Source organism: Salmo trutta, chromosome 16 (assembly GCF_901001165.1).
Source record: "Salmo trutta chromosome 16, fSalTru1.1, whole genome shotgun sequence".
Taxonomy (NCBI): domain Eukaryota; kingdom Metazoa; phylum Chordata; class Actinopteri; order Salmoniformes; family Salmonidae; genus Salmo; species Salmo trutta.
The window spans coordinates 33356260-33369627 of NC_042972.1; the positions used below are offsets into that span (position 1 = coordinate 33356260).

Here is a 13368-nt window from a genome sequence, read left to right on the forward strand (position 1 = left end):
AACCATTGGCCATATATCACACCTCATCGGGCCTTAATGCTTAAATAACAACAAACTCCAAACTGCTTATTTCAAATTGCTTTTGAATTGTTGAAAACAACAAACACATATAGCGATTTACAGATCATATGTTAACAAAATTCTGACAAATATTATGAGTCATTTGGTCATCATTGTCACAAGAAGGCTCCACCGAAAGTGGTGCCACATTCAAGCGCTAATCGGATCTACGAACTCTGACATGTCCGATTTGCTAACTGGTTATAGTTATACACGTGCCGCGTTCCACCAGTTAGCAAGTCGGAAATGTCCACGTTTCCCTGTTCTGACTAGCACTTGAACGCGACATAAACTGGAAAGGTGTGCCAGAGTGAAACGTGTGTGACGTCACGACTCTACCTGAGTTTCGTTAAGGGAAGCGGAAAAGGCATAAACTGCTCGGCCTGCTCGGGAAATTATCAGAATTGTTCTCCCGTGATAAGAAGTATCTGTGGGTCATCTATACGTTTACCTGGATTGCAAAGGACATAGAAGTTCCAACGTTTTGGAGAATAATATTTTCCAGAAGCTTGGGGTTCTACCTTTTCCCAGATCGAAAGTATTCTACTTCCTGGTCACGTTCAACAGCAGGTACGTTTCACAGCGGTATCCTAGATTTGATTTGTTTGCAACCATGAAATAGTTTTAAGTTCGTAACTTGATTAAAAAATAATAATAATTGAAATCATTACTAACAATTTATTTGTGGAAAAAAAGTATCCACTGGTCTTTCGTATGTTGCTCGAATTTACAGTGCGAGCAAGTGGTTGCAGGCATAACATACATGTTACAATAGTCTGTAGCCTATCCTATTGGATTGTTTGCTGGGAAGAAGTCCACTTTATGGTTCATTCATTTGAATTAATGTATTAACATTGGACATTGCTTTATTTACGTTCCATGCTCAACTGACCTGTGTAACAACCATGTCCTGCAGACCAACCATATGCAGTTTTGGGAGGACCTTTAGTAATAGCTGTAAATCAGTTGCATTGCATGTTATTCTGGGTGTTTTGAGGTCTGAGTAGAGTAATGAAATAAACTGACCTGTAGACTGACCCGAAGCCACTACATTTTAATGTTTGCCTCTCAAAGTGATCCAAGTCTATGTTTGAAATCTTGGTAGCCATGTAATATTGGTCATCTTGTGCCTGCCTCAGACAAGTTGTGTTATGTCATGCCCTTACAGCACCGTTTTTCAGATACAGTGCTTCTAGTAGAACTGTTTTGAGATATATTGGTCAGGATGTCCACATAAGTGTACCATATGGATAGTAAATATCTAACCCGCCCATTGTGGCCCCCTCCCCAGACAATAAGCATGGCGTTGACCCCGCGGCGTGTCCGGCTCAAGCCCTGGCTAGTGGCCCAGGTGGACAGTGGGTTCTACCCAGGCCTGGTGTGGATTGACCGAGACAATAAGCGCTTCAGGATCCCCTGGAAACACGCTACACGGCACACCCCCCAGCACGAGGAAGAAAACACTATTTTTAAGGTGAGTAAAGCACATCTCTGTAACAGTTTGTGAAATGATACATGTGGGTTAATATGCTGGCAGGTGAACTGGTTGTGGCTGGATCAACGGTGAGTAAAGTAAGGTCGATGTTAACAATTTTTTTTCTGAATGTATTCTTCATCTGTTTCCGCTCTCTCCTGTACCAGGCCTGGGCGTTAGAGACCGGAAAGTTCCAGGAGGGTATTGATGATCCTGACCCTGCCAAGTGGAAAGCTCAGCTCCGCTGCGCCCTCAACAAGAGCAGAGAGTTCAACCTTGTCTACGACGGCACCAAAGAAGTCCCCATGAACCCCCTGAAGATCTACGACATCTGCGACATCCCGCAGCCCCTCAGTAACCCAGGTAACTGGCCATCGATGACATAAAAATATAATATTTCTACAACCATAGAAGATATATGATTATTTACAGTCACTTGTCAGGTTTGGTAGCAGCTCTGAAACGTATTTAAACTTTTGCCATCCCTTGCTCTCCTTCTCATTTCTCTCTCCTCAGGATCTTCAGACCCTGGGTCTTGGACACCAAATGATGGGGATGAAGATGAATCAGATGGCTCAGAGCCCCTCCCTCCTTATCCAACATCCAACGGTTAGTCATGTCAAATATCTCTGAGTCCCCCTCTAATACTAATTCTTCATTTTTACCACATCATTCATCCTAGACCACATAACAGATCTAGCCTCTAGATAATGTTTTCCAACTTGCCTGGTCCAAGAACAACCCCCTGCCCCCTTTTTGTTTGGCTTACCCCCAGTTTTGATTCCAATATCCCAGTATGGTTTTTGGTATGTCAAATAATCATGCTTTGTTTCTCTGTAACCAATCAGGCACCAGCCCCGCTCTTATGTGGTCTCCACCACCGGGGTCTGTATCGCCCCTCCAACCCCCCAGCTGCCCCCCATCAGTTGAAGTGTGGCCCAAAGAGGAGCCTTTGGATGTAGAGATGCAGCCTTCGCCCCTGGAGATGGCGCCCCCCCCCCCCACTGGACATGCCTCCCCCTCCCATGCCTGACGTGATGTTCGCCTCCCCAGAGATGTGGATCAGCTCCTTGCCTAGTGAGCACACTTACACAAACAAACTCCTCCATTAGATAAATATAGGACTGCATACACAGCATCTTGTCCATACAGACAACCAATGAGTGACTCTCTTTATCTTCATGTGTTTCTTTGTCTCTCCCTCAGTGACAGACCTGGAGGTACAGTTCCAGTACCGGGGTAAGGAGGTGTGTCCAGCCATGACGGTCAGTAACCCCCAGGGCTGTAGGCTTTTTTACGGGGACCTAGGTCCCATGGCCAACCAGGAGGAGCTGTTTGGCCCTATCAGCCTGGAGCAGCTGAGGTTCCCCTCTACTGAGCACATCGCCAACGACACGCAGAGGGTCTTCACCAACCGTCTACTGGACGTCATGGACCGAGGCCTCGTCCTGGAGATTAGCGGCCATGACATCTATGCCATCCGCCTCTGCCAATGCAAGGTGTACTGGTCAGGCCCCTGCGCCCCCAACCCCAAAGCACCCAACCTCATAGAGAGGCAGAGGAAGATCAAGCTGTTCTGTCTGGAGTCCTTTCTCAGCGGTAAGCAGTGACTCCGATTCTCTTAGCATAGACTCTTCACACAGCTTTCTTGTGTTTATAGTGTTTTAGGCAGGGCCCTTATGTGTTATTGTGTTAGTGTGGCATGTACTGTAGCTGTTATTGCATGTGTGCTGTGAGACTGAATTGCTATGTGATATGATTGTGATGGGTTTGTATGCAGATGTCATAGCCCATCAGAGGGGCCAGTCGGCCAGCCCTCCACAGTTCGACATCAACCTGTGCTTTGGAGAGGAGTGGCCTGACAGCAGACCCAAAGAGAAGAAGCTCATCATGGTGCAGGTACGAGACTGTCTTTGTATCAGGATGCAATGATTCATAGAAAACTCATTTAAATATTTGTTTTTCATTATTTTAAAATGTTGAATTGACCCTCAAGCATGTATGTTTTGTTGAGTCCCTTAGCTGTAACTGCCACGTCTTTGGCCCTCTGCTCCCCTCCAGATTATTCCTGTGGTAGCACGTATGATCACTGAGATGTTCTCAGGCGACTGCATGCGCTCCTTCGACAGCGGCAGCGTGCGCCTGCAGATCTCCATCCCAGACATCAAGGACAACATCGTTACCCACCTGAAGCAGCTGTACCGCCTGCTGCAGACCCACCAGGGCCAGGAAGGCTGGCCTCAGGCTCTGGCCCCAGGAGCCAGCATGCACCTGCCCCAGGCCCTGCATGCCCAGTGAAGTAGCCTAGTCCACCACGGCCCTACCAGGCCAGTCAGTCTCTCACACACACACACAGCTCTGTCTGGACACTGCTGCCTCTCTACTGCTGGTCCAAGAGGGGATCTATAATCAGCAAACTAGTACTTATGTTTATAGAGGCATGTTCATCAGAATAGGGAGAAGGATCACATCGATTTAGCTTATTTTCCCCCTTTTGTTATTATGGTCTATTATAGGGTTCATTGGTCCATGTGTATATATTGTGGTAAATGCTGCTACCAGGCATTGTAATTATACTGTGGCAGTCAGTAAAACATGGTGTGATGATCGTGTCTGTCTGCAGTTGTAAGCTCTAGGGCCTTGGACTAGAGCAGCATTATGGGTCAAAGTCCTGTAGGCTGCAAGTCAACATTGAACATCGTCAATGAGTTACAGACATAACCCTGGTCGCCAGTTACACAATACAGTCAGTGACTTCTGAATAATCATCAAGCTTTGTCCTGGTCCTTGTTGTTCATAAAACATGATCTCGTTCTCATGTTGGCTACCTGTTTGAGTGCTAATGCATTTCAGTAGATTTAGTTGAACTTTTATCAATAAGTGATGCATACATATATTTTGTTATCCGTTTATTATAAACAATATAAAGAAAAAGTATCTGTGTGACATTTTGCATTTTAAGTCATTTAGCAGACACACTTATCCAGAGTGACTTACAGGAGCAATCAGGGTTAAGTGCCTTTCACAAGGGCACATCAACAGATTTTTCACCTAGTCGGCTTGGGATTTGAACCAGCGACCTTTCAGTTACTGGCTCTTAACTGCTAGACTACCTACCGCCCATGACTGTTGAGATCCATTGCTTCATGTGATTCTAACTGGTCCTGCTAGGTATGTGAACAGTTTACTATAACTTCGTTTTTTGTGGAGATCATTTAAAGGCACTAGTAGAGAAAATCATTTAAATGTTGATGATTTTCCACATGTATATCCTACACTTATCATTATATGGAATTTAAACTATTTGTTTTGGCCTATGAAAATAGTATAAGGGGTGTGCACTTAATGTTAGAAAGGATCTCAACTCTTTTTCTGTCTAATGATTTGTATTTTCCTTTTTTTGAAATAAAAATGTCCAAAACTAGCAAAGCGGTCAGTTATTTAAAAAAATCAGTTTTACTGTCCAGTTATAAGTAGCAAATGTGTCAACTATACTGAGGACATGTATTTGACTGAGAGAATACAACAAGTAACCATGAACATGAGGCAGTAACTATAACGCATGATTATGAATACAAATTCACTTCAAGATGCAAAGCTATTTACGATGGCGAAGAAAAATTACGTCCAGTGTGATGTAAAAATACATAGATCATACTGTATTTCCCCAAACCCTTTAGAGCAAGTTCTTCAGAGGTTTGTTCAGTTCCCAGGTCTTGTCATATGGGCCTATAGCAATGCTGTGGTAATGCCATGTCATAGAGGTACTTCTCTGTGTGTTCCTGTAGTACTTGGTAAAGGTCCCACAGCTGATTTCTTGTCGTGGAGTTATTGGCCAGTAACAATGTCAAAATGGCCACCACCATGACTACCACGAACAGGGTCAGGATGAACGAGGGACAACAACGTCTCTTGGTGGAAAAAGAAAGATTCCATCAGTATCAAGTTAATATAGGATTAAAATCGAGCAGAGCCAATAAAAATTTTGGAGACATACAGGATGAAGACAGTGGGGACAGAAAGTGATTGATTGTGCTCTGGGTTTGACATGACTAAGATGAAAGGGAATTGTAGACAAATTCTGACCTCTCTCCTTTTGACATTGGCTTCCATCATGCTTTGTTTCTTGTTGCTGTGGTGTGACATGGCTGGCTGAGACTGCTCATCCAAGGAATGCTCTATTGATGTCAACACATTTACAGACTAATAAATATCATGGTCAAAATAGCATTTAAAACAACTTTGACCTACTATAGTAATTTATGCAATCCAACTTTTATTTAAATCTGCTAGTGGATATATAATGTACAGTCGTGGCCAAAAGTTTTGAGAATGACAAATTCATTTTCACAAAGTCTGCTGCCTCTGTCTTTAGATATTTTTGTCAGATGTTACTCTGGAATACTGAAGTATAATTACAAGCATTTCATAAGTGTCAAAGGCTTTTATTGACAATTACATGAAGTTGATGCAAAGAGTCAATATTTGCAGTGTTGACCCTTCTTTTTCAAGACCTCTGCAATCTGCCCTGGCATGCTGTCAATTAACTTCTGGGCCACATCCTGACTGATGGCAGCCCATTCTTGCATAATCAATGCTTGGAGTTTGTCAGAATTTGTGGGTTTTTGTTTGTCTACATGCCTCTTCAGGATTGACCACAAATTCTCAATGGGATTAAGGTCTGGGGAGTTTCCTGGCCATGGACCCAAAATATCGATGTTATGTTCCCTGACCCACTTAGTTATCACTTTTGCCTTATGGTAAGGTGCTCCATCATGCTAGAAAAGGCATTGTTCATCACCAAACTGTTCCTGGATGGTTGGGAGAAGTTGCTCTCGGAGGATGTGTTGGTACCATTCTTTATTCATGGCTGTGTTCTTAGGCAAAATTGTGAGTAAGCCCACTCCATTGGCTGAGAAGCAACCCCACACATGAATGGTCTCAGGATCCTTTACTGTTGGCATGACACAGGACTGATGGTAGCCCTCACCTTGTCTTCTCCGGACAAGCTTTTTTTCCAGATGCCCGAAACAATTGGAAAGGGGATTTATCAGAGAAAATTACTTTACCCCAGTCCTCAGCAGTCCAATCCCTGTACCTTTTGCAGAATATCAGTATGTCCCTGATGTTTTTCCTGGAGAGAAGTGGCTTCTTTGCTGCCTTTCTTGAGACACCAGGCCATCCTCAAAAAGTCCTCACCTCTCTGTGCATGCAGATGCACTCACACCTGCCTGCTGCCATTCCTGAGCAAGCTCTGTACTGGTGGTGCCCCGATCCCACAGCTGAATCAACTTTAGGAGACGGTCCTGGTGCTTGCTGGACTTTCTTGGGTGTCCTGAAGCCTTCTTCACAACAATTGAACCGCTCTCCTTGAAGTTCTTGATGATCCGATAAATGGTTGATTTAGGTGCAATCTTACTGGCAGCAATATCCTTGCCTGTGAAGCCCTTTTTGTGCAAAGCAATGATGACGGCAGGTGTTTCCTTGCAGGTAACCATGGTTGACAGAGGAAGAACAATGATTCCAAGCACCCACCCTCCTTTTGAAGCTTCCAGTCTGTTATTCAAACTCAATCAGCATGACAGAGTGATCTCCAGCCTTGTCCTCGTCAACACTCACCTGTGTTAACGAGAGAATCACTGACATGATGTCAGCTGGTCTTTTTATGGCAGGGCTGAAATGCAGTGGAAATGTTTTTTGCCGATTCAGTTCATTTGCATGGCAAAGAGGGACAATTCATCTGATCACTCTTCATAACATTCTGGAGTATATGCAAATTGCCATCATACAAACTGCAGAAGCAGACTTTGTGAAAATTAATATTTGTGTCATTCTCAACTTTTGGCCATGACTGTACTATACCTATGGAGTCCTGTTGCTGTCCTCTGACAATCTCCTGCTGTTTCATGGTGTCTTGCTGCTGCTGTCTCCATGTCTCTAGTTGTGTCCTGCAGGTGTGGAGGTTGTCCTCTAGGAGGTTGATCTTGAGGTGGAGCTCAGCCTCAGTGTGTCGGTGCTGCAGCAGCTGACTCTCCAGAGTTGCATCCTGTCCCATTACTTTCTGAATGCACAGGGAGATACATGATACTATTTAAAGCATATATTATTTCACTCTCATAAAATATAGCGTGTGTGTGCATGCGTGCATACCTCTAGTTGGCTCTGTAATAGGTTTATATGGTCTATGTTCTGCACCAGAGAAGTCCTCAGCTGGGTGCATTTCCTCCTCTCTTCCTCATAGCGCTCTCTGCACTGTGATGACTCAACCTGGGCAGTCTGCAGTGCCATCTGTTGGACACACAAAGTATACACACACACAGTGAAACTCCTGTGACATCCCTTCATAATCATTTGAAACGAAAGAATCTCATATTTCGCAAATCAATTACATGAATTAAATTAATAATTGACTGTAATAGGAAAATACCAATTGAACACAGTGCTATTATGCATTATCCAGAGTGCAGCCCTGTCTGACCCCTTACTTCCAGGCTGTGAGCCCTGTCCTGGGCCTTGTTTTTTTGGTCAGTGACCCTCTGGAGTGAGGCCACGGCCATCTCCTCCAGCTCCTGCCTCTGCTGCTCCGACTGTAGCAGCAGCTTCTTGGCTCCATCCCTGGACAACCTCTGAGGAAGAGGAGAATAATGATTGCTCTTTGGTGTTTCAGCCTGGTGGTGATTTTGTATGTACATTCATAATGTAAGTTATATACACTACCGTTCAAAAGTTTGGGGTCACTTATAAATGTCCTTGTTTTTGAAAGAAATGTCCATTAAAATAACATCAAATTGATCAGAAATGCAGTGTAGACATTGTTAATGTTGTAAATGACTATTGTAGCTGGAAACAGATGATTTTTAATGGAATATCTACATAGGTGTACAGAGGCCCAATATCAGCAACCATCACGCCTGTGTTCCAATGGCACGTTGTGTTAGCTAATTCAAGTTTATAATTTTAAAAGGCTAATTGATCATTAGGAAACCCTTTTGCAATTATGTTAGCACAGCTGAAAACTGTTGTTCTGACTAAAGAAGCAATAAAACTGGCCTTCTTTAGAATAGTTGAGTATCAGCTTTTGTGGGTTCGATTACAGGCTCAAAATGGCCAGAAACAAAGAACTTTCTTATCAAACTTGTCAGTCTATACTTGTTCTGAGAAATGAAGACTATTCCATGCGAGACATTGCCAACAAACTGAAGATCTCATACAATGCGGGTACTATTTAATGAAGCTGTCAGTTGAGGACTTGTGAGGCATCTGTTTCTCAAACTAGACACTCTAATGTACTTGTCCTCTTGCTCAGTTGTGCACCGGGGCCTCCCACTCCTCTTTCTATTCTGTTTAGAGCCAGTTTGCGTTGTTCTGTGAAGGGAGTAGTACACAGTGTTGTATGAGATCTTCAGTTTGTTGGCAGTTTCTCGCATGGAATAGCCTTCATTTCTCAGAACAAGAATAGAATGACGAGTTTCAGAATAAAGTTCTTTGTTTCTAGACATTTTGAGCCTGTAATCGAACCCACAAATGCTGATGCTCCAGATACTCAACTAGTCTAAAGAAGGCCAGTTTTATTACTTCTTTAGTCAGCACAACAGTTTTCAGCTGTGCTAACATAATTGGAAAAGGGTTTAATGATCAATGAGCCTTTAAAAATGATAAACTTGGATTAGCTAACACAACGTGCCATTGGAACACAGGTGTGATGGTTGCTGATAATGGGCCTCTGTACGCCTATGTAGATATTCCATTTCCAGCTACAATAGTCATTTACAACATTAACAATGTCTACACTGTATTTCTGATAAATTTTATGGTATTTTAATGGACAAAAAAATTAATTTAATTAAAATTAAAAACAAGGACAAGGACATTTCTAAGTGACTCCAAACTTTTGAATGGTAGTGTAGGTACAGACATTGCTCCTGAACACACCTGCACACAGATCTTCAGCTGTGACTCTAGTGCCCCAATCTTTCCCTTCATCTTGTCCTCTTTGCAACAGACCTGTGAGGGTAGAGAAATATGAGATGTACTGGGGATAGGAACTGGTAGATGGTGGCTATTGTGCCCTTTCTTTTTTCTCTGTATGTTTCTCATGTGTTTCTTTCTCAGCTTCTCAGTGACAGGACGCAGGGTGGTCTCCAGTAGAATGAGGGTGGAAACGCTGTGACTCTGAAACCACAGTCAGTCTTCAACCATATCACTGAGCCGAACGCGGTAGCTTATTACCTCATTTAGGGCTCTATTCAATCTGTAACGCTTCCGCGATAGAAATGTAAAGGTCATTTCAGATTGAGCCGACATGTGCAGCGTTGACCGTGAATGCAGTCTCCGCTAAATTTAAATCACGCTGTAAAGCGTGTCAATAAAAGTAAAAATCAATACAAAAATGTAATTCCCCCTCCCCTTCAGTCGGTTCACCCTCGTGCCTCGCTCCAGTATACATGGCTTGTAAAAAATGCTGCAGTTTAATCAAATCGAGCTGAAGCGGCATAGCTGCTCAACTCACTTTCCAGTCAAGCCCAATTGTTCAAGTATTTAACTAATCCTGTGCCATCTCAGGTGAAGAGTGAAATAAAAATAGATTGACCTATGCAGTACTGCCACACGGGTTATTATAATTTGTTTAATGTTCAGGTTATACATTTTAATGTGTTGTAAATGTTCATATGTGCGCAGAGCTCAACTGTAGGCTACAGATTTATGCCGGTGCTGTTATGTGTAGACCATCCTCATGGGGTCTCTGTCATCATCCTTCAGCCTTATTAATCGATAAACATTTAGGTAGTTTAGAATATGTTCTTATCCAGAGCAATTTAGGCCAACAATCAGTGCATTTAACTAAAATAGGCAAGTTAACATATCACAGTCTCATGTTAATGACATTATTTTGAATAGTTAGTAAACAAACACAATAGCCTATATTTCTGGGTGCAAAAATGAGCACAGAATGGAAGTGATTTTTAATGGGAAGGGACAGCAAAGTTCAGGGGTTATAGAACTGTTGCGGGATCAGTGCAGCACAGGGGGAAAAAACAAGATGGGACAGGAATACATTTTGGCTCCTGTGTCAACCTCTATGACACACTACACCAACCTACTGTCAACTTCATGAAACAGAGTATGATATAGAAATACAGTAATCACATCAGTGTATAAGAGATCCAGGTCCTAACCTTCCAGACATTGTCCTGTGAGAGCAGTAGAGTAGAGGTGGTGTGCTGCAGTAGAGCAAGCTTCTGTTTCAGAGAATCCTCTCGCCGCAGAGCCTCCTATGGAAAGAGATGCACCATAATACAAGTAAAGTTCTGACTAAATGGCATGTCTCAATTATATGTATTATCATTACAGATTCCAATATAGAAGCACTTGCAGCAATCTAAGGAGTCCGCAGGATTACGCACCTGTAGATACTCAGAGAGTTGAACGAGGTCCTACATAGAGGAGAGGGAGAGAGATTTTTCACAATAGTCATAAAAGATATTCCCAACGTGGAGCAAGGAAGGACATCATATATGTAGTTATAATGGGTGGTTGACTATGTATGTCGCACCCATGATAGTTCAAATATCATAACATCTATCTCTACGTTTCTATGCAACACAACTGATAGTGATGCCTTCTTCACAACTTTATGGGAATGTGGCCTCTTGGCAGAATGATGAATGATTGTGTAGATGAGAACTGTGATTCATTGCTGTGGCTCACATTTGAATTAGAATCTACCCAAAACATTACAGAGATGCAGCACATTGGAGTTACTTACTATCTCCTTCACAGTGCTATAGCCATGCCTGTGAATGACAGGAAATGAGTGGGGGGTCAGAGGTCAAAGTGTTATACATGCAGTACATGACAGAGATAAAACAGTTAAACAGATCAGTGTCTTCATGTTGAGGTCAGTAGCTTACTGTACTTACTCTGTCTGACAGCAGGCATTCCTTTGTTGGAGCTGCCTGGTTAACATTACTAGGCCACTCTGGTCCTGTTTAACTACTAAGAGGGACAGAGGAAGATCACGAAATTCACCAACAAACTCGGTGTTCAAACTTAAAAAGTATTTTGAAATTCAAGTTTGATGATTGACAATACAGCCATGGGTGTCCAACCTCCATCAATTAAAGAATAAGGATCTCCAGTGAGTCCAATTTTACCTTGATCTCTGACTTCCATACTCTTCCTCAGTGAAGGCTGCTGTGGTGAGACGTCAGAGTGAACCTGCCCTATTTTGTTTTTCTCTCCTGCCCCATGCAGTGGTGGTGAGGTGATCCATGTCGCCTGGTCAAACAGTTTTGCGTCTGTGATACTCATTTTGTGTTTGACCAAACGGAATATTCCAGTATTTGTGTATTAAGATACATATAATAAAATAATGTCACGCACGTAATGTGTATTACATTTAAAAATGTTGTCATTTAGCAGACGCTCTTATCTACAGCGACTCACAGGAAGGAGCGTATCGACAGATCTTTCACCTAGTCGGCTCGGGATTCAAACCTAAAACCTTTCGGTTACAGGCCAAATGCTCCTAACTGCTAGTCTACCTGCCGCCCTGTATTATGTGCTTACCTTCCCGATGGAGTGTACGTCTGGCCAGGTGATCCCCAGATCCTCTGCTGATATGAGGGACTGTCTGTGGATGAGAGGCACTCTCTGCCTGTTGGTCCTCATCGTGACTTTGGTCTCCTTGTTTGACTGCTTTTCATCAGTCTGATGAGTGGCAGCCTGGACAATCTGTCTCCTTCTCTGGAACTCTATCTGTCTTTTCTGCTGCATCTCACTCTTCCAGTCTGCCTCCAGCTTGTGTCCTGGGCTGCGACATGTCGTCACATTGTTGCGATCTCTCAAGAACTCATGTTTTGCTGCCCGTTGTTCCAGCTTTTGGTCGTAACTCTCCATCTGAGGACGTCTCATCCTGAGGTCTTTTTGGATCTCCATTTTGGTGGATGAACTTCAACTGCAGGATTCAGAATAAGACAGTATCATTCCATCAGATTCTTAAAGTAAGCATGATTGGTTATGGGTGTGTCAAAACAGGATGCAGTGCATTCAGCTTTGACTCTAGAGAAATGAGGACAGCAAGCATGACTTTCAGTATGAATTGAATGAAGGAAATTAAGCCTGACATTCAAACACCTGTGGTATGAAGTCCTACTTTATGTATATAAAGCATGAGTTCTGCTTCACCTTAAGCAGAAACTAGCTGTAGTGTGCCATCTCAATGTATGAGAAGGCTGCTGACACAGAGCTGAGACAGATCACACACAACACACCATAGGTCAAGAGAAGACCAAAACCACACATCTCTCCACGGATGAAACCTTGTGAGTGTGAATAGCAAAAACAAACCTGAAAATGTTCAAAGAACCCAGCAGCCTGTTGTCTCCTCTATCGTTTCTCCTCCTCTGTTGTCTTTGAATTCAGTAACTGTCACATACTCGCTCTCAGAACAGGAAATGAGAGAAACCACACTGCTCATGTTCACACTTCTGTTCCACTATCATGACACCCACATTGCATCCTCACACTGTCGTCACACATGGGCAAACTATCAGAGAAGTGACTTGTAGGAAACGTACATTTTGAGCTACTATAGAGTGGTGTGGGACAGTTGTAGGCCTGCAGAATGTAGGGGTACTGTGGTTAGTGATAAGCCGAAGCTTATAGTGTGCCACACAGTGTATGTTTAGAAGATGTATAAACTTTGAACCACATTTCATATCTCCATGTTGGTCCCAACTGACTCTAAAATAGTCTGTTAACTGCTATCATACTCACAACTGGTTAACAACAGGAGTGATTTACAGGAGTCTGTATGGGCTAGTCAAGGATCC

At 43.1% G+C, this 13368-nt stretch overlaps 2 protein-coding genes across 4 annotated transcripts; one reads left to right on the forward strand and one right to left on the reverse strand.

The window, feature by feature from the left end:
- The first annotated feature begins 376 nt into the window (after positions 1 to 376).
- LOC115150594 (interferon regulatory factor 6-like) lies at positions 377 to 4956 on the forward strand. The gene is given in 9 exon segments (XM_029694048.1): positions 377 to 630; positions 1352 to 1534; positions 1702 to 1897; positions 2051 to 2143; positions 2383 to 2539; positions 2541 to 2611; positions 2741 to 3133; positions 3315 to 3433; positions 3596 to 4956. Coding segments are annotated over 8 exon segments (1440 nt in total). The 5' UTR covers positions 377 to 630; positions 1352 to 1360; the 3' UTR covers positions 3833 to 4956.
- Positions 4431 to 12994, reverse strand: LOC115150593 (TRAF3-interacting JNK-activating modulator-like). 3 transcript variants are annotated; one of them, XM_029694046.1, is made up of 13 exons: positions 12884 to 12994; positions 12104 to 12491; positions 11689 to 11812; positions 11455 to 11527; positions 11301 to 11328; positions 10939 to 10968; positions 10711 to 10806; positions 9467 to 9538; positions 8020 to 8160; positions 7685 to 7822; positions 7397 to 7595; positions 5621 to 5712; positions 4431 to 5445 (listed from the first exon to the last, which is right to left on the reverse strand). In XM_029694046.1, the coding sequence occupies exons 2-13, from the start codon at positions 12470 to 12472 to the stop codon at positions 5254 to 5256; spliced, it is 1554 nt and encodes a 517-aa protein (XP_029549906.1). In that variant the 5' UTR covers positions 12473 to 12491; positions 12884 to 12994; the 3' UTR covers positions 4431 to 5253. The 3 variants fall into 3 exon arrangements, with proteins under 3 accessions (XP_029549906.1, XP_029549905.1, XP_029549907.1); XM_029694045.1 differs by having other exon boundaries at positions 11455 to 11530; XM_029694047.1 differs by lacking the exons at positions 4431 to 5445; positions 5621 to 5712 and adding an exon at positions 7121 to 7153 and having other exon boundaries at positions 11455 to 11530.
- Positions 12995 to 13368: the final 374 nt, after the last annotated feature.